A 21,137-nucleotide genomic window follows, 5' to 3' on the forward strand; every position below is an offset into this window, starting at 1 on the left:
ACAAATAAGTTAGGGAAACACACAAACCCAGCACATCCAATACCACAGAGACACATTCTTCTAAGTAGTTCTTCTTGGGCCTGCTTCTAATTTGGGTATAGCTGGGATTCTCTGGTCTCCCCTAACAGCCACCAGCTGTTCTACTGCTGCTGGAAAAAGAACAGCCCCTGCTGATGGGTAGCCATTAACAGATCTTGCAAACATGCTAATATCTGGGATGGGAGGGAGAAAAAGGTGGACTTTTGTTTTCATCATTAATTGGATCCTGAGTTCTCAGAAAGAGTGCCAGCTGGGAAGTTCAATGTGGGTGATTAAGAACCATCACACAAATTATTTTTGAGACTTGACAGGTATCTGAAGCCAGGGAAACTGTGGGTGTGAAAAGCTAACCACTCAAACATTTACTTGGTAAGGAATTGTGCTGTATCGAAGTTTTAAGAACACAACTCCAGAGTGGCTTACTCTCTGCTAACTAGTCGTGATCTCTATGCACAGCTGGGCAATACTCTAGAAACAATCCCCCCAAACCAACGTATCTTGCCTACTGATGCTGTAAGTATTCTGTTACCTGTCATGACAACTGGAGGGGGGGGGAACAGTAAAGAAATAGCTCACCCAATTAATTTTCTTACGGAGTTAGAGAACACTCATTCTATAGGAAAACATATATCGCGTTTGCGATAGTAAGACAGTAAGAAAGACAGAAAGATAGTAAGACAGTGAGAAAGAAGCCCACGTGTAGACGCATGCTGATGGGGTGGTCCCTAGACCAGCAGCATCAACACGACCTGGCAACTTGTTAGAAAAACATAATATGGAACTCACCCCAGATGTACCGAATGAGAAACTGCAGCAGGGCCCATCAATCTGAATTCTAAATACCCGCTACTCCGCCTCCGCCTCCGCCTCCGCCTCGGTGTGACACGGCTGTACGTTCAAATTTGTTTATCGCCGCCCTAGACATTCGAGGCATGGTGTTGGAAGGACCTGGCTACCAACTAAAGTTACCCGTTGGCCCTAGGATGGGTAATTAGGGAGTTCGCTGCAGTTCCTTCTGCAAACTGAAAAGTTTATCACACACACACACACACACACACGCACACGTCTCTACATTTAAGATGCAGGAAGTTGTTCCTGTCCTCCTGGTCTAGGGGTCGCTTCCTCCCTTCGCCTCCACCTGGACCAAGTAGCAGACTAGGTGGAATTTGAGACCCGGCAGGGGTCGCTGCTGCCCATAAAGAGAGAGCCGGGGAAGCGTGGCAAGAGAAGCCTAGACTCTTTGACATCACACTAAGCTCCTCCTTGCACGCACACAGTAGACACACACACAAACATACACAGACACACGCACACGCACACACACACTGACCGCGTAGTCTTCTCTCTGCCGGCTTGCTCCCGGTACCCCCGAGCCGGCCCCTCCCGCCGCAAGTGTGTGCTGGGCGCAGCCAGCGAGGAGCCGAGTGCCGACAGCCCGAGGGACCCGGCGCACAGCAGTGGCGGCCGCCGCGCCCGCTGCCGGACCCGCTCGCCCCAGCGCTCGGCGACGGCGACCGGGACACCTCGCCGGCACCCCGGGCTCCGAGCAGCCGCGCCCGTCCCCGCCTGGGCTGCAGGGCGCCGGGGCACCACCCCGCACACTGCCGGGCCCCCTGCCACCCCTATGCCAGAAGGAGAAGCGGGGCGAAGGAGCAGGACGCTTGGCAGCCGGACTCCGCCGCAAACCCTGAGCGCCCCCTCCGCCCGCGCCCCTCCGGCGCCCGCGAAGCGAGATGCAACCGCCACGCTCCGGCTGAAAGGGGAAGGGGCCGGCGCCATCCGCTCGCTCCGAATCCTGTCTCCGCGGCGGCTGCGCGTCCCGGCCGCGGCCCCCCGGGCCCGGGAGTGAGCAGGAGCAGGAGGAGGAGGACAACGACGAGCGGCCGGCCCGGGGTTGGCCGGGGCTGGGGAGGAGGGACGGCGCGCGGGGGAGCGCGCGGGGGGCGGGGAGGGGGCCCCGGCGGATAAAGATGGCAATGTCTCTCATCCAAGCGTGCCGCAGCCTGGCTCTCTCAACATGGCTGCTTTCCTTTTGTTTCGTGCATCTGGTCTGCCTGGACTTCACCGTGGCCGAGAAGGAGGAATGGTACACAGCCTTCGTGAACATCACCTACGCCGAGCCCGCGCCGGACTCCGGGGCCGGGGCGCCGGGCGGCGGCACCACCGCCACCGAGCTGCACACCGAGAAGAGCGAGTGCGGGCGCTACGGGGAGCACTCGCCCAAGCAGGACGCCCGCGGGGAGGTGGTCATGGCCAGCTCGGCCCACGACCGTCTGGCCTGCGACCCCAACACCAAGTTCGCCGCCCCGGCCCACGGCAAGAACTGGATAGCCCTCATCCCCAAGGGCAACTGCACCTACAGGGATAAGATCCGGAATGCGTTCCTGCAGAACGCCTCCGCCGTGGTCATCTTCAACGTGGGCTCCAACACCAACGAGACCATCACCATGCCCCACGCAGGTAAGCGGGCTCCGGGCGGGCTCGGGGCGGGGGCGGGGAGCCCAGGGCGGGTGGAGGCGCCGAGACGGATCCAGCGCCTGCCTCCTCGCTCCTTTCTGGGAAGTCTGTGCTTTGCTAAAGACGCGTCTCTGTTGCCTAGACCTACTAAGTTTCGCTCTGCGTCACTTCGTGGGATTTGCAAAGAAGAGAGGACTCACTCCATTGTGGGGGACCAGGGAGTGCGTTCCACTTAACACAGAGCCACTCGGACAGGGGTTGGCCGAGGGGGCCTAACTTTTCCGGGGAGGATCTGGAAGGTGGGGTGTGAGGGGGGAGGAGGGGTGGGCAGGGCTCGGATGTTGCTCTGGTCTAGTGAGTGGCCTCGCATCTGTTTGGGACCCGGAGATCTGATCTTCTATGTGTGCATCAGGTATACTCCTGATGCCGGCGTTTCTGTATCAGGAGCGAGGTAGGATTACTGATGCTGGCGCTCGCCACCGCCAACTTGCTCAAGTCGGGTTTCAGGGTTTCAGCTCTTCGTGGGAGATTAAGAGTCCACCCACCCCCACCCCCACCCCGCGCCACCCGCTGGGTTGACGCACGTCATAAATAATACTGAAAATCCTGTGCTCTGCCAAGCTGTCATCCGGACAGGCTGACAGGCAGGCACGATGGTAAATGATCAAGAATCCTTCACAAGCCAACAAGAGCATAGTGGCCATAAAGTTATGCCTGCTTTTCTAGTATTGCAATCCTTGCCACCCGCCTGGGAGGTTAAGTATGCTGAAGGTTTCCTTTAGGGCGAAGAGATTTCACGGTAGAAATAATAAGGTTTTCGTAAAGATTGCAGGGTGCCCAGACTGGAAATCCATGACTGCCCTAAGACGCACTGTTTCTCCGTGTGCCTGACATAACAGTGCTTCCTTGGTAGGAACAGCAAAGTCCTCTCCAGGTTTGTTAGCAAAAGCAGCTCATTTTAGCAGGTTCGCCCCCTTGAGTTCTGGGTTACTTCTTGTTTCTGTGTGCCTCTAGAACCTTGCCCCCTCTTTGCCAGAAGCTGGGTTTGAGGCTGTGGCATCGGGGAGGGAGTAGCAGGGAGTGGAAGTGGCAGATTCATTTTCTTACTGGAGTCACCGGATCAAAGACATTATTAAAATCTGACTTTTAAAGAAATTAAACAGTTATGCTTCTGAAATGGAGTAGCAGGCTTTGGCCACATTGGAGGAGGGATGCATTCTTTGGGGACAAGTTTTCATTCCGCTCCTGTCACCTATTAGGGAAATATACAGTGGGTTTGCCCCTCGTGGTCAGCATTAGCTGTTACAGACATAGAATTTAACCCTGCTGCAAACAGGTGGGGTGGGGAAGGGTCCGGAGAAGGCAATGGCATCCCACTCCAGTACTCTTGCCTGGAAAATTCCATGGATGGAGGAGCATGGAAGGCTGCAGTCCATGGGGTCGCTGAGGGTCTGATACGACTGAGCAACTTCACTTTCACTTTTCCCTTTCATGCATTGGAGAAAGAAATGGCAACCCACTCCAGTGTTCTTGCCTGGAGAATCCCAGGGATGGGGGAGCCTGGTTGGCTGCTGTCTATGGGTCTGCACAGAGTTGGACACAGTACTTCTAACTCAGGGTAAAAAATAATGCAATGCATGAATGAATGAAAGGGAGGAGGGGGCAGTTAACTTCTTTAAAAAGTTAGTATAGAGCACTGAGGATATACTTTATTGAGCTCAACAGTTTTGTAGGTGAAAAAGATTATACTCTGACCTTGAATCATAAGAGCCCTGTGTAAACTTTATGATAGTCGAGGATTTGGAGGACTGTGGAAGAGCATGTTAAATCATGTAAAAGATCTTTGGAAACATATTTAATATCTAAACCTCAATGAGGAGAGCATGAAAGATGGGTTTTTGGTTTTGTTCTTTACCTCAAGAAGATTGTTAGTCGCCTTTGCAGGATCCTTTAAATATGGCTCTTTTTTTGCATGTGCATGAAATCAGATTCTTCAGCTTCAAACACAAAGTTAAGAGGCATCATTTGTTTCTGTCTAAAAAGAACTGCCAACACACTGGATCAATTAATGGCTCATCTGTTTTTATAGGAAGCAGTGAGCGGATTTTCCACACAAAATGATGCTTGACTAAGATGTAGTGGGAATAAATAAAGGCCTTGGTAATAGTTTGAAATTTAGACTAAAAAATGTCAAGGAAATTCTCTATTAGCTGTTTGTTTCCAAAAATGCATTAACATTGTCACTGCTAATAGCCACGAGAATTCCATATTATCATTTGATGTATTGCCACATTAAGGGACTGGATTCACTTTAGTCAGCGGTTGCATTGATGGCTGCTAAAGTCTCATTATAAGGAGATCTATGACCTGGTAGCTTGGCGAACCTTTCACTTTTAACTTCTTCTGCCTGAACCTGAACCTGTGCTGCTCTGACACTTAGCTCGAGAACCTGAAGGCTTTACTTTCTCTAGTTGAATTCAGAATTCTGACTCAGTTGTATCTTAGGAAACGTATCTTAGGTTTATGTTTTAGATCAGATATTCTTATTTTGTGAACATGGGATGTAATATATCAGGCGTTCCTTACATTCCTGAACTTTTTGCTTCAGTATCCAAAAGGTGAACATCAGCCATTACATTTTTAAAAAATTCTCACCTCTCCTCCAGATCCTTTATTTTTGGCACTGATCGCTTTCAGGTGAGGAGAAAGTCTGAATTTAGTGTTACACAACCCATCATGTAATATCTGTGAGTTTGGGGTGATATGACACTGTCACACCCACTGTCTTGAAATTCAGTTAATGGAAGTCATTCTCCTTTTCCCTTTCCATAGAGCCTACCTTTCTGATTTTTCTTTACTGGCTTATGATTTGGGGTTTCTGACACTTCTGCAGTTATGGTTTTCTCATTCACAAAGACCCAGATTCTCCTGGGATAGATTGGTAGCTTTAGTTTGTAATCAGTTTTTAAAATCTCTGTAAAATATTACTGGTTTCTTGAAAGAGAGTTTATGTATCACAGGATTCACTCTCTCTCTCTTTCTCTCTCTCTATATATATATAAAATTGGGGAATAGTTGCTTTACAATGTTGTATTAGTTCCTGCTGCACAACAAAGTGAATCAGCCGTAAGTATACATAGATCCACTCCCTCTTGAGCCTCCGCCTACCCTCCGATCCCGCCCCTCTAGGTCATCACAGAGCCCCTCCCTGAGCTGGACCGCAGGTTCTTACTAGCTATCTATTTCACACAGGCTCATGTGCATATGTCCATCGTACTCTCCCAATTCACTCTTCCTCCTCACCCCTGTGGCCGGCTTAATGGCTTTTACTCTATGGACAGAGTTGTAGAACCCTCACAACTGATTCCAAAAGGAAACCCCGCGTCCATTGGCTTTTCCTCCTCATTTTACTCTCCAGTCCCCCAGTCCTTTCCTTTCTGTCCCCATGTGCCTGTTCTGGACATTTCATGTGAGTGGAATCAAGTAATATGGTTTTTCTGTAACTGACTTCTTTCACTTAGCTTACTGTTTTCAAAATCTGTCAGTGTTGTGGCTTGTATCAGTACTACACTGCTTTTTTGTTGCCAAATAACATTTCTTTGTATGTATATACCATGTTTTAATGGACGTGAGTTTGAGTGAACTCTGGGAATTGGTAATGGACAGGGAGGCCTGGCGTGCTGAGATTCATGGGGTTGCAAAGAGTCGGACACGACTGAGCGACTGAACTGAACTGAACTGAACCACGTTTTAAAAATTCATCAAATAATGGACGCGTAGTTTCTTTGTACTTTTTTGGTTATTATACACAATGCTGCTGTGAAGAGTCATGTAGAAGTTTGTGTGTGGACGTTTCTTTGGGTACATATCCAGAAGTGAAACCTCTGGGTCATATGGCAATTGTCTGGTTTAACCTTTGGAGGAGCTGTAAGATTGTTTTCCAAAGAAACACCATCTCACATTTCCACCAGCAGTGTAGGAGTGTTCTAGTTTCTGTCCATCCTCATCAACGCTTGTCATTCTCTTTGATTTTGCCCATCCTGGTGGTCGTGAAGTAGTGTCTTCATTGCCATTTTCCTTTGCATGTCCCTGATGACTCAGTTCAGTCGCTCAGTCATGTCCGACTCTTTGCGACCCCATGAATCGTAGCACGCCAGGCCTCCCTGTCCATCACCAACTCCTGGAGTTCACTCAAACTCATGTCCATCGAGTCAGTGATGCCATCCAGCCATCTCATCCTCTGTTGTCCCCTTCTCCTCTTGCCCCCAATCCCTCCCAGCATCAGAGTCTTTTCCAGTGAGTCAACTCTTTGCATGAGGTGGCCAAAGTACTGGAGTTTCAGCTTTAGCATCATTCCTGCCGAAGAACACCCAGGACCGATCTCCTTTAGAATGGACTGGTTGGATCTCCTTGCAGTCCAAGGGACTCTCAAGAGTCTTCTCCAACACCACAGTTCAAAAGCATCAGTTCTTCGGTGCTCAGCTTTCTTCACAGTCCAATTCTCACATCCATACATGACCACTGGAAAACCATAGCCTTGACTAGACGGACCTTTGTTGGCAGAGGAACGTCTCTGCTTTTGCATATGCTGTCTAGTATATCTAATACGCTATCCCTGATGACTGGCAGTTACTTTTTTGCATGTGTGTTCACTCACTCAGTCATGCCTGACTCTTTGTGATCCCATGGACTGTAACCCACCAGGCTTCTCTATCCATGAGATTTTCCAGGCAGGAATACTGGAGTGGGTTGCCATTCCTCCTCCAGAAGATCTTCCTGACCAAAGATTGAACCTACGGCTCTTGCACTTCCTGCATTGGTAGGTGAATTCTTTACCACTGAGCCACCTGAGAAGCCCCAAAGTTACTTTTTAACATCATCTTAATTCTTTCCCTGGTGGCTCAGAGGTGAAGAATCTGCTTACAATATTGTAGTAGGAGATGTGAGTTTGATCCCTGGGTTGGAAAGATCTCCTGGAGGAGGAAATGGCAACCCACTCCAGTATTCTTGCCTGGAAAATCTCATGGTCAGAGGAGAGCCTGGCAACAGTCCATGGGGTTGCAAAGAGTCAGACAAGACTTAGAAACTAAGCGATTATTTCTCTACTTTTCATTTTGCTCCTTTCCCCCTTGCTCACCATTATTTGTTTTCTTCGGCCCAACTGTGGTTTGTCTTAAAGAAGAAAGTGAAGTCGCTCAGTTGTTTGCGAACCCATGGACTGTAGTCTATCAGGCTCCTCCGTCCATGGGATTTTCCAGGCAAGAGTGCTGGAGTGGATTGCCATTTCCTTCTCCAGGGGATCTTCCTGACCCAGAGACTGAACCTGGGTTTCCTGCATTGCAGGCAGACGCTTTACTGTCTGAGCCACCAGGGAAGCCCCAAAAGAAGAAAGGAGGTTAGTAAATAAAAAGAGCTCTACCTCTTTCAGTTGGGAAGGGAAGACTCTCTATGGCCCCTCTCAAAGAATATGAGGACCTGCAGCTTCAGTGCTTAAGAGCTCCTCCCCATGTTTGCTTTGTGAGAGAGCAATAGGAGGGCTTGAGTGAAAAGCTGTGTAGGAGTGCAGCCTCCATCAGAGAGCTCCAGTTACTCTGCCAGGTTCAGGAAAAGGGAGCCAGGCCCAAATGATCTCCTCGGAGCTGCTCAGCTGCCTGTGAAACTTGAAGTATACTCTGAGGGAAGTGGTATCAGCAATTTCGAGAGGCTGTATTGAGTGAGAGTCACTCAGTCGTATCCGACTCTTTGCGACCCCATGAACTGTTAGCCCACCGGGCTCCTCTGTCCATGGGATTCTCCAGGCAAGAACACTGGAGTAGTTTTCCATTTCCTTCTCCAAGGGATCTTCCCAACCCCGGGGATCAAACCTAGGTCTCCTACACTGTAAGCAGATTCTTTACCATCTGAGCTAGCAGGGAAGCCCAGAGGCTCTTTTGGGAAGTGGTAAGTAGGAATGCAGCCTCTCAGCAGCCCCTTAAGTTTGTGTCCTGGCTCTGCTATTTTCTCACTGTGGATCTTTGAGCAAATTAGCCTCTCAAGAACTCAGTTTCCTCATTTGTGAAATGGGGGAACCTCAGGTGGTGGTTATGGAAATTAAATGAATTCATAGGTGTACAGTGCTTGTGTCTGTAGCTGGCAGGAGCTGTCAATATGTGTACCCTTATAGGCATTGTGAATGGTGACAGGAACCACTCTGGGTTCCCAGACCCCCAGGGGCTCACAGTGGCCCTGGAAGCCTTAGTAAAGAGCTCTTTATTCACCCTCTTCTGCTTTAGATGTCAGAGCTGTCATGCCAATTTCTCTCTGTGGTTTCTATGACTTGAGACCGGGTGTCCCAGCTCCCGTTGATGGTGCGTGAACATTTGAGAATTTTCCTCCTGTAATTGTGCTTTCTCATGACTTAAATTGAAGCCTCAACAGAGAAATATGAGATGTACCTATGTAGAGTTTGTATATATTTATATGGTGAACATTGTATTTATATGGTACATCTGTAAGTGTGTGGAGGCAGTGAGTGTCCAAGTTACAATGTTGGAGAAATCATGCATTTCCTTTTTAACTTTTTTGAAGAGTGTGTTTGCTATGTTTTTGTCTTTTGCTAGTACACAGTTAAAGGGGAAAGGAGAAAACTAAGCATCCAGTCATCTAGGAAGAACTGTTGAGAAACTGGATTCCTAGTAATAACCTAGAGATGGAGGGAGGGAGGAGATAGATGCAGTAACCATCCAAAATACAAGCTCAGCTTTCGGTGAGGAGGAGCCCAGAGTGGGGTATATCTCATGTATTCTAGGGCCTTCTCCAAGGCTGGAGGAGAAAATGTAGGAGATTTATTGAGGCTCTTTGCTGTGTAGGTGGGTGCTAAGATTTTATTGTGTGGGTCCATGCTGCATTTACTGTAAGTGTGGAAGCCATCCTTTACAGCCTCTGTGAAGTAATTAGCTGCTTGAATTTATTGCAGAACTTTTATTTTTAGGATATATTTGTGTCGTTTTGCTCTACATTTTCCTGCAAGTAATACGTTTACCCCTCTCCAGCATATGGTAGCCCTCTCTCTGGGGAGTAATAATACTGCCTGTGTGCTTCTTACTCTGTGTCAGGCATGTTGTAAGCACTTTGTGTATCAGTTCATTTAATTCCCACAATCACGCTGAGCTATAGGTACTGTTCTCAGCTGTCTTTCACCGATCAGGAAACTGAGGTTTAGACAGAGGAAGTGACTTGACTCTGCAGGTAGTAAGTGATGGAGCCAGGCTTACAAACCTGAGCAGTCTGTCTCCTGAGTCTGTGCTTGTAGCTGTTGCTCAAACCCTGCAAACTAGCTGTGGACAGTGGTGACTTCATAGTGGAGACAGGAAGTGATCTAAAGCTGATTCTCATTTCTGAATACTCCAGCACATCTACCAGCCCAATACCCATGGCCTTGCAGACTGCATTTTTATGACGGGAGAGATGGGATTTTGTGTTGGGGCTGCCCTCCTCCAGGGCAGCCTCTGATTAACCATTTGGCTTTGATCCGTCACTTTCAATCCAGGGCCTCAGGTTTCTCACTTATAAATAGAGAAGTTTGGATTAGTTGCGTGTCAAGAGCTATTTAAACACCACAGTTTATTCCTTATACATTAAAAAAAACAGGATACTTTTACTAAAAATCACATTTCTGACTCCTCATGAGATCTGATGACAGGGCCCCATGTCTGGGCAGAGAAGTGACTGGCCGTTTAGATGAACAGTGTGCCCGTTATCTGGCCCAAGGCCCCATCACTGTGGATGTCCTGGCTCTGGGCCTGCTCTGCTCCTATTTGCCCCATGCCTCAGCCCTGAGGCTTATGTATTTGGAGCCTCAGCTTTATGGAGACAGACCAAGACTAGTGAGGAGAAGTTATAGAACACAGACTTGGTTAAGCAAAGGAGAAAAAGCAGTTTATAAAGTTAGAGCTGTTGAGAGATGGAAGAGGTTTTCTTGGGAGGTGAAACCTCCTCTTGCCTTCAGGTGGGAACTGAACACAGGATTTATGCCCTGAGTTCCAATGGGGGATGACCAAAGGGTTTTCCCAAGCCTGAGAGCCCCTGATGCTCTATCATTTCTAAATTTAAACTTCTTAACAGCCTCAGTTTCCATTTCATTTCCCTCTTAAGCTACGTATGGAAAAGTTACCATTTATGCCTGGTCTTAATCTCCCAGGCCAAAAGAATCTCACCCGCCCTACTTAGTATTTTTGTCTTTATTTGGTGCTCAACTGTACTTCTTCACCTGTCTCTCTGCTAGCAGGTGGATAGTGAATAGCCAGAAATTCCAGACTCTCTTACTAAAAGCCATAATTTAGTGTCAGTGTTAAATAACATTACTGGCAATGTAACTTAATATGGTCTGGGCATTTCAAGAAACTGTATGGTTTGTTTACTGACTTCAGATCATAAAATCCTGCCTTTACCTTTTAATCTTTAGTAAGAATCCTGTCTGTATCTCTCCTGATGCTTCTATTCTTAAAAATCCCCTGGCTTCTCAAAACGGAAGGAATTTTATGACTGTGAAATTTGGAAAGGTTCATAAAGAGCCTCGCGCTTTATAACTCATTCTTCTAGTTTCTTAGAGAGGAATGATTATGCTTGTGATGCAATGCAAATGTGTTTAGAAACCAGTCTCAGCTTTTGAAAAAGAAGCTCTTGACCATAATTGTTGGAGTCTTTTGGACATGAAACTTGGTGTATAAAGAACTTAATATTTTGATAGCCCCTGAAAGTCTTCAGTTTATCCTCTGAAGAGATACTTCACTTTGTATATACTCAAAGGAGGACCTTCACTTACTACTGAGTGACTGAAATGATGCTGAAATTCTGTGTATTTTATCATGTAAATTGAGTTGCTAAATTTGAATTAATCTGAATAGAATTTGACTTTCATTTTATGTCAGCTCTGGAGGGTTTTGTGGGTAATATAAAACCAGAGAAATAAAGCTGCCTGTGCTGTTTGATTGTTCTTCCACTAAGCTGCAATAACAGTGGTTCTATTAAATGGAAACCTTGTCTATAGGTGCACTATAATCTTTTATTTTAAACTTTGAGAGGTTAATCACTTGGCCATTTAACTCATGATAGGATAAGTGTGCTTTATAGAGTGAAATAAAAATATTAATGATTGTGATTTGATCTAGTTCTTTTATTTTTCTATATGAGATGAAAATTAAATTTCTTTTACTGCCTCAAAAGCATTGTTTATAAATTTATTTCTACTGCTATCATTTTTTTAAAAGCCTTATCTATTCCATGATATAGCAGTATTTAGAAAATCATTTTCAGTAGAAATAAGAATCATTTGCCATAAAATTAAAGCTTATATATTGGATTGTTACGCTTTTCTGTATTTGAGGTAGGAACATCTTTTCCTACTTCTCCTGTGTCTCCTACATTGCTGGTGGATTCTTTACCTTCTGGGCCATCAGGGAAGTCCCATATTTCATGATAGAGATTTGAAAAAGAAGTGTTTTTGAATTAAATGTGTGGCTAGTTCATGTCCAGGCAAAACTATATAATGAGCATATATATTAGGCAAGATCCAGGAAATACTGTCTTTCTTAACCAATTCAGCCTGGTATCTCTCCATCATAACTTTTTTTTTAGCACACACAATCTGCCAGTAAGCACTGTTGAAAAGGCGGATTTGAGATTTTTCAGAGGTCTTGTCAGTGTGCAAATGCCGTTTTTCTCCCATAAGTATTTTCCCTGATCCTCATTTTCTTCAGAAGCTATTCATCTGACCATTCTGTAGCCATGAACTGATTATACCTACATGTAATTCCAAGTGACCCAAAGAATGGTGGAAAAGAAAAGATGTTTTCCCCTCTGTTTAGTAAAGCGTTTCCTCCTTTATTTACCAAGGTGTGTGAAATGTTCTTCCTCCCAGATAAGCAGCGCTGGCTGCGTCTCTAAGGCCCCTTCTCCATGACCTCATCACCAAGGCACTCCCTAGCTGCTCAGTTTGGAATGGCAGCATCCCCCCTCTCTCCCCCCAGCACATGCTGCTCTTCTCCCTGCTTCATTTTACTTATCCTTAGCATGTCTTCTCCCTCCAGAATGTAAGGGCCACAAGAAGGAGGGCTTTTAGATGCTTTTTGCTCATGGTAAAGTTCCAAAGCCTAGCGTGATCCCTGGTGCATGGAAAGTGCTCAGTAAATCTTAAGATCTGTTAAATCAGGCTGGAAAGATGGACTCTCGTAACATGCTGCTCTCATTTCATGAAAAAATATTCTATGACACTAAAATTTTTTCTTCTTAGCTTTTAACTTGTTTAAATGAGGTCAGGGGGATTCTAATTTGAGTCCCCTGTTAAAATGATTGAGTCATCTTGTAGAATATGACATGAAGTGAGTGCCGGGTTCATGCCCTTCATCTCAGGAGAAAAAAGACACACTAGTAACAAGCAAAAGGATCAGGGTATACAAAAATGTTGTAACCAAATACAGTTCTGTGGATATGTTTATTGTCCTGTAGCTTTAATATCCGGAGAAGGCAATGGCACCCCACTCCAGTACTCTTGCCTCGAAAATCCCATGGATGGAGAAGCCTGGTAGGCTGCAGTCCATGGGGTCGCTGAGGGTCGGATGCGACTTAGTGACTTCACTTTCACTTTTCACTTTCATGCATTGGAGAAGGAAATGGCAACCCACTCCAGTGTTCTTGCCTCTAGAATCCCAGGGACAGGGGAGCCTGGTGGGCTGCCGTCTATGGGGTCACACAGAGTCAGACATGACTGAAGCGACTTACCAACAGCAACAGCTTTAATATCCATGTGTATATGTATATATTTTAAAATGAAAGACATATGCCTTGTTGAAAATTTTGGAAATATAGGACATTAAAAAAAAAAGGAAGATAACCATCAATAACTCAGCTACTCACTCAACGCTAGTGTTTTTTCACTTTGTGGTTACATATTTCCCTTTACCAAACTGGGAATATATTACATGTGTTTTTATAGCTTTTTAAAATTTAAAGGCACATGTTGAAACTTCCTTGATGTTTCTACTTTGCCCCTACCTAAACAGTGCTGCTCTAGACATCTTTATGTGCCTAAAAATGGGTGGACATTCATGATTCTCTTAGATCAAGTGCCTGAATGTGGCACTAGTAAGTCAAAGGCTATTCATGTGAAGACATGGAGCATTTTTTTAAAGCCTGTCTAGTGATGTCTTCAGTTACATGCTCGCTCCCTAGAATGGCTCTCCTTTGAAGACGAAAGAGTATCTGTCAGCTGAATCTGTCAGAATGAACACTGGTGCTGTTGCAAGACCCTGGCACAGCTTTCTGCATCACTCTGCTGCAAGCTGGACTAGCCTGACAGTCAGGGCAGAACACAGAAGGTGGGGAATTAAAAGAGAAGTAAAGCCTCGGTGACAGCATCATCAGGACTGCGGTTGGTGACGCCCTCCCTGTTCCTTCCGTTCTTCCATGTCTTGGGGCTAAGTGCAAATTGAACAGGGTATTAGGAAATTTGGCTTTCAGTTGTGGTTCTGCCTCAAATTGGCTTTACCGTTGGCAAGTCACTTCCCCTCTCTGGATCTTGTTTTCTTTCATCTGAAAGTGATAAGCAGGAGGGGCCCAGAGGGGAACTTGGTTTGGATCAGTGCTTCTCCATCCTGGCCACACATTAGAATCTTCTGGGGAGTTTGAAAATGACAGACTCCCAGGTCCCACCTGTGGAGATTCTGATGTAATTTGTCTGGTGGCTGGAGGGGACTCTCCAGATGATTCTGATGGGCCGCCAGGGTTGACAGCCACCACCATGGGTGAATCTAGAGTCCTCCTCAGGTTCTCTTATCCCATGGTTCTGTATGTATTTAAAGAAACAGTGCTTTTTCCTTTGACCATATAAAATCCTTACACGAAAGAAGGACTTTTAAAATTTACTAATTGCCACTATGGAAGTTCCTTAAAAAACTAAAAATAGAGCTGCCATATGATACAGCAATCCCACACCTGAGCAGGTATCCAGAGAAAACCATAATTTGAAAAGTTACAATGCACCTCAGTGTTCATTGCAGCACAGTTCACAGTAGCCAAAACATGCAAGCAACCTAAGTGTCCATCAACAAATGAATGGACAAAGAAGAGAAAAAAAAAATGAAGTCGCTCAGTCGTGTCCAGCTCTTTGCGACCCCATGGACACTAGGCTTCTCCGTCCATGGGATTTTCTAGGCAAGAGTACTGGAGTGGGTTGCCATTTCCTTCTCCAGGGAACTTCCCGACCCAGGGATCGAACCCAGGTCTCCCACATTGTAGACAGACGCTTTCCATCTGAGCCACCACTTGATCCACACAATGGAATATTACTCAGCCATTTGCAGCAATATGGATAGACTTAGAGACTATCATACTAAGTTGTGAAGTAAGACAGAAAAACAAATATCATATGATATCACTTATATGTGGAGTCTAAAAACATGATACACATGGGCTTATTTATGTAACAGAAACAGGCTCACAGACATAAAAAACAAATTTATGGTTACCAAAGGGGAAAGGTGGGGAGGGGTGATTAATTAGGATGTTGGATTAACAAATGAACGCTGGTGGCTCAGTGGTAAAGAACCTGCCTGTCAGTGCAGGAGACCCAGGAGACATGGGTTCAATCCCTAGGTCAGTAAGATCCCCTGGAGGAGGAAATGGCAGCCCGCTCCAGTATTCTTGCCTGAAAAATCCCATGGACAGAGGAGCCTGGAGAGCTACAGTCCGTGGGATTGCAAAGAGTCAGACACAACTGAACAGCTGAGCACACAACTGCTGTATATGTAAAAAATAATCAACAAGGACCTACTGTATAGCACAGGGAACTCCATATTCTGTAATAACCTATATGGGAAAAGAATCTAAAAAAGAATAAATATATGTATGTGTATAACAGAATCATTTTGCTGAACATCTGACACAAACATAACATTGTAAATCAACTATACTCCAATATAAAATAATTTTTTAGATCGCTAATAGTATGTACAGGTACATATTACCTGTAAGACATGATTTAGTGACTCACTAAAAATCACCAGAGTTTGGAGAACACCACAAAGACAAACAAATGGCAAACTTGGCAAGTACACAAACTTCTTTAACACAGTCAAAGTGTATACAACAATGAATCCAAAATTATTAGACATTTTAATTGAGTTGGGTGATATTTTGTTGATGTGGTAAAGGTTCATTATCTTGGAGGTAGGCCCCTGGCCAAAGAGTTAGCAATACCAGGATATTTTCCCCAAGTAGGGAGGACCCCAGTTTGCTCATCAAAGTTTTGGGGATAGTATAGGGTGATGGTGAAAAAGGTGATTCTGGTACCCAATTGACCTGAACCAACTGCCTGCGAGACATAAAGCAACATATGGCTCAAGATAGAGGTTTGATGTCATTGAGCTGGTAAGAGTGAGATTGCACCATTCTAAACTGAGCACAGTGGTAAAGGAGCCGCTAAGACTCTGTGGTCGTGTTGGGCAGAGAGAGCCCAGAAACACAGGAGCCACATGATTAACCTAAGCCTCACCCTGTGAAGTGAGCCTCACGTGTCCCCATCAGAGCTGTTGTGAACTCTTACAATGCATGGTGCAGCAGAGGGGCAGCTCTGAGCATTGGATGCATATTCAGTCTGCTTATGTTTCAAAAGAAACATATTCAGAATCAGACTACATCTTACCAGCTTTATTATCACCCACCAAGTCCCGGCCACCATCATCTCTGCTTGAGCTGCTGTGTCACCTCCAGCCACTGTCTAGCTCCCGTTCCTACTCCGGCAAGCTTGCCCCACCCTCAGGGCCTTTGGGACCCTCTTTCCCCCACCAACTTTTGGATAGATTTATTATTCACACAGCAGGCATCTCTTTATGCATTTTGTAATATGTGAGAATGACTCCCAAATAGGAATGTCTGCTGCACATTTACCCTTTTCTCCTTTGTTTAACCAACTCCTTTTTAAAAATTCAGTTTGCTTTTTTGTCACCTGTACTCAGGAAAATATCTTCCTATGGAGTACAATTATAAAATCATGGAGTCTTATTACTCACATGGGCAGGGAAAGTTACCAGTCGCCACTCTTAACTTTTGCATCTTTCTCCCAGATGTTTACCTGACTCACCCCTCCATAGCAGTCCTGACTTTGCTCAGTTGCCCCTTCATGTTTTCCCTGGCTATATTAAAAAAACTTAATCTGCTCCTTACTCTCTTGTCTTATCCTCCCTTATTTTTCTTCCTAGCTTTCTACCACTACTTGAAATTATTTTATTATTTCTTTCAATAATTTACTTGATGACTGTCATGCCTGTGAAAATATAAGCTCCACGGTGGCCAGGTTCTTGTCTTTATCAACAGCTGTGTTCCTAGAGCCTGGCACATAAAAGGCATCTAGTAAATACCTATTGAAAGTGTGAATGGATAAGTGAATGTACAGCATGAACCCGTCCACAGTTCTCAGGTGCATCGCTCACTTAGGAGATGAAGTGATGACTTTATGTTCCACACTCTTTATTTGTCTTATGTTGAAGGCAAGATTTAATTTAAGGGATTACACACTTCGTTTCTTCTCTTGTGCGCAGCAAAGTGATTCTTGTCCTGCCAGACCTGTGCTGAGGAATTCATCTGCTGTCTAACCTGAACTTGATCCTTGACAGTCATTATGTCCTGAGATCTCTTCCTGTTACTCTGCCAGTTTTTCTAAGTCCTGAATGCCTTCTCACCCCCATTCCTGTAAGCAAACGCATCTCTGTTCTGAGGAACTTTGCTTTGGAGGTTCTGCAAGGTGGGATTTTTAAAGATAGTGGATTAGAAATGTCAGCTTGAGAGTCAGCAGTTGATCAAACACAGAAATCTTAGAGAAGTACCTGGACACAGTGCCACCTGATGTTTTTACTGGAAGGTGAACATCTGGTAGACTTGATAACTTCCAGGGGACCCAAGTATTACTTGGAAGGGAATCTTAGAGGTTGACTGTAAATCTTACCTGTATAGTTTATGATGAATCTATCTCTATGAATAGGAAATAACCAGTGAGATATGAAAAGTTGTGGCCTTTTGGGCAATGAGAGAACCAGGAGAGAAAGTTCAAGTTGTCTCTGAAATCGGGATAACAAGCATCAGTTAAAGCAGTTGTTTATTGAAGCAGTTGACAGTGGCTGTCGGATGAATTTAATCTCTTGTGTATTTGCATACTTTACTTTTTAGCTCTGAAACAATGAAATGATACTATCTTTATCCGTTTGACTTTATTTCTACAAAAAGTGCATATCCTTACTTTATTCTTTCTTCCTTTCCTAAATGCAGTGATCATGTCCACCTCACTGAGGTTAATTCTGTTACCTGGCTGTCTTTCCTGCTAGACTGTGAGCTTCCTGGGGGAAGGTGCCGTGTGCACCCAGCCCCCTTCCTGTGGGAATGAGCTCCAGTGTCTTGAATGATTCCTCGTCTGCAGTAATATTAGCTAATTGTTCTGCTTAATCATGGATGCCACTTGGTGGGAGGTACCTGGAGTTTCGACCAAATGTTTAGAGGAAATAATCAGCATCTGTAAGGCTCACCTTGCAGCAAACACTAGACCTATGCGTGAGAAGTCAGTTTCCTTCTCACAGGGCTGTGCTCAGAAAAGACATGAAGTGATGCTTTATTACAGTCCAGAGTCTTGCAGGTGAAAAACTCATTAGCCTCTTCTATGTTCTTGACCTCTCTGACTGTCTTGAAAAACCATTCACCTAATTAAAACTCAATCCTTTCAAATTAGAAAGTCCTACTCTCTTTGGTAAACCGAAATGACTCATAATTTGGTTTACTGCTGTCTGAAACGCATCAGCATTCTTTTCTATTGAGGTACCATATTAAGTATATCTGAGCGTCTTGCTCATAAAAAGACTTTTGTGTTTCATTAACTTAGTCAGAGTGTGAAAAAGGCATTACATTGTAGGGAAGACGAGAACAAGCCATTTTCTTTAGTGAAGCTAATTAGAATTCATTTTGAACCAGAGCATAACCATGAGGCTGCTCACTATTTTTATATTTAGTCTTTGAAAAGGTGGCACCTAATTACTACAGTACACTTTGTGCAATCCAGAATAAGTGATATTTTGGCATTAAAGTGAAATTTCTGAGGAGGTTAAGATATTGGAAGAACACAGGCTGTCACCAATGCATTAAAATAATTGTGGTTCATTGACTCATGCAAATATATTCTGCTTCGTTTCCTGTTTGCAGTTGTCATGTTTACCACGGGAGCAATTTAAATAAGAAAACAGAAAAACAGCTCACACTTTGGCCCTTGATTGATTTTTGGTAACTGAGATGGGGCATATTTTTAAAAAGGAATAATAGCCCCCAAATAGGCCACTACCTTTTTGGTGACCACAGTGTTGCTAAAAATGATGTGTTATCACACATGTTGACTGGCTGGGGTGAGGGGCAGGGGTCCACTGTCATAGAGCATTCATCCCACTGTCCTGTGCTTCTGGATGAGTCTCCGCCCAGATGCCATTTCTTTTTTCAGAGGAATGGGCATTTCTGGTGAAGCAGACACTGCCCTTCTGGAGCTAGCAGGCAGTTTAGATAAGATTATCTCAACACCAAGTAGTAAAGATACCAAACAGGGCCCTCCGGGGCTTCTGGACACAAAGCCTTTCCATGTTCCCCATTTCTTTAATTATAGGAAATAGCCTTCATTTATCCTCCACGACCTTCTCTGGAGTTCCAATGTGCAGATTCAAGCTGTCGCTAATTAGGGATGCAAGACAAGAGAGAAACAAATAGTCAAGAGAAACAATCGTACAGCCTTGGGGCAAGGTCCTGGTGCCCCAGAAAAGGATATGCACAATATCTTTGAGATATTCTGTGGATACTGAAACCCCCTCGAGGTGGGAAAAATTAAGGTTTAATAATGGTGTGCTGCCCGCAAGCTTGTAGACCCCAGACTAGTTGGACCTGAAGGTTAATGATGCTAATTCTTGCTTACCTCACCACCAGCCCATCAGAAGAGTGTCCAGGAGTTGATCACATCCTCTTTGAACCATTGCTATAAAACTTCTCACTGTCTTCTCCAAGTGGGGCTACAATTTTTCAAGGCCTGAGCCTGTTCTGTCCTGTTCTGCCTGGCAAAGAGATAAAGTTTCTCTTTCCTCCAAAACTCGGTCTCTGTGTTGCTATTTGGCACCTGTGTAGAGAGAGCCAATATTTTGGCAACAGCAAGCCATCCGTAAGTGTCCAGTGCTGGCCATTTTTTAATATGCTACAGGCTGAGAAAAACTTGGGATATGAGAAAAACCCGAGATCACCCAAAACTTGTTAAGTTACCAAGGTCACAGGGCAGCTGGGTTCAAGTGCAAGTGGATATGACCTAACCCTCTGCGCCTTGGAGTCTAGCAACTCACTGATGGACATGCCTCGGGATTCATGAGCTTAGGGCCAGATAGAAGCCCTGACATCAGTTCTCAGGGAGCAAGGTCTATGGAGCTCTGACAGAAGGCCTTGGAGAAGACTGGATAGTAGGTGGGGAGCGTCCAGCAGCCTCTGTGTGAGGGGCATGTGGCTGAGCTCATGCCCTGAGCTCTGAGCTCTGTCTCCCCCATGCCATCTCTTCTCCTACCATGGGAGACTGCTGAGAATTCTCTCCCTTTTTGCATAAACCAAGATACCCTTTCTGCAAGGCACCTCTTGTGGTTCCAGGCATATATGTTAAATTCATCACCTTCTTCATTAGAAAGTGTTAATTGCACAGTTGTGTCTGACTCTTTGAGACCCCATGGACTGTAGCCCGCCAGGCTCCTCTGTCCATGGGATTCTCCAGGAAAGAATACCAGAGTGGGTTGCCAGTTCCTTTTCCAGGGATCTTCTCAACCCAGGGATCAAACCCAGGTCTCCTGCATTGCAGGCAGGTTCTTTTCCATCTGAGGCACGTTTTATTTTTGAGGAGCTCCGCAGATCTTTGCTGGATTGAATAAATACTATAAAGAAGAGAATCAACACTAGTTCTGAACACACAAGGCTCTAAGCACTGAATTAGATGTCTTTCGTACTTCACTCCTTTCATACACCCCGTGAGTTGGAAACTTGCCCAAAGTCACAGATGGACAGAAGCAAAGCTGATATTTTAATTCAGGTCTATATCACTTTCAACTATCTTGGGAAATGTGTAGGATTTCTTTTACTTTTCACTAATTTTTATATTTGTGTGATTTTTTTTTTTAATAAGAGGGGGAACGAAAAGAAACTTCTTTAAGATAATCTGTCTCCAAACAGTTTCCCATAAACATTAGATAACGTAATAATTTGCCATTAGTATTAAATTGTATATTTGCAGCAATGCATTTCTTTCATTATATGAAGAATATTTATTATAGACATATAAGCTACAAACTGGCTTCCCAGGTGGCGTTAGCATTAAAGAACCCACCTGCTAAGGCAGGAGGTATAAAAGACTCAATCCCTGGGTTGGGAAGATCCCCTGGAGAAGGACATGGCAACCCACTCTGGCACTCTTGCCTGGAGAATCCCATGGACAGAGGAGCCTGGCGGGCTACAGTCCATGGTGTCGCAAAGAGTCGGACATGACTGAAGTGGCTAACCACACACACGCAAAGTACAAACTACTGTGGATTTAATCCATAAGCCAAACCTTGTGCTCTGTG

At 45.1% G+C, this 21,137-nt stretch overlaps 1 protein-coding gene and 1 pseudogene across 4 annotated transcripts in view; both read left to right on the forward strand.

Moving 5' to 3' along the window:
* The first annotated feature begins 1,361 nt into the window (after positions 1 to 1,361).
* The window catches only part of RNF150 (ring finger protein 150), a 286,972-nt gene continuing 267,196 nt past the window's right edge, over positions 1,362 to 21,137 (forward strand). For all 4 annotated transcript variants that reach the window (XM_060400648.1, XM_060400650.1, XM_042234321.2 and 1 more), the window contains exon 1: positions 1,362 to 2,499. In XM_060400648.1, the coding sequence (XP_060256631.1) occupies positions 2,010 to 2,499 (490 nt within the window). In that variant the 5' untranslated portion in view covers positions 1,362 to 2,009. The remainder of the gene's footprint in view (positions 2,500 to 21,137) is intronic.
* LOC132658068 (regulator of nonsense transcripts 3B-like) overlaps positions 2,835 to 21,137 on the forward strand; it is a 136,804-nt pseudogene continuing 118,501 nt past the window's right edge.

Source organism: Ovis aries, chromosome 17, assembly GCF_016772045.2.
Source record: "Ovis aries strain OAR_USU_Benz2616 breed Rambouillet chromosome 17, ARS-UI_Ramb_v3.0, whole genome shotgun sequence".
Classification (NCBI taxonomy): domain Eukaryota; kingdom Metazoa; phylum Chordata; class Mammalia; order Artiodactyla; family Bovidae; genus Ovis; species Ovis aries.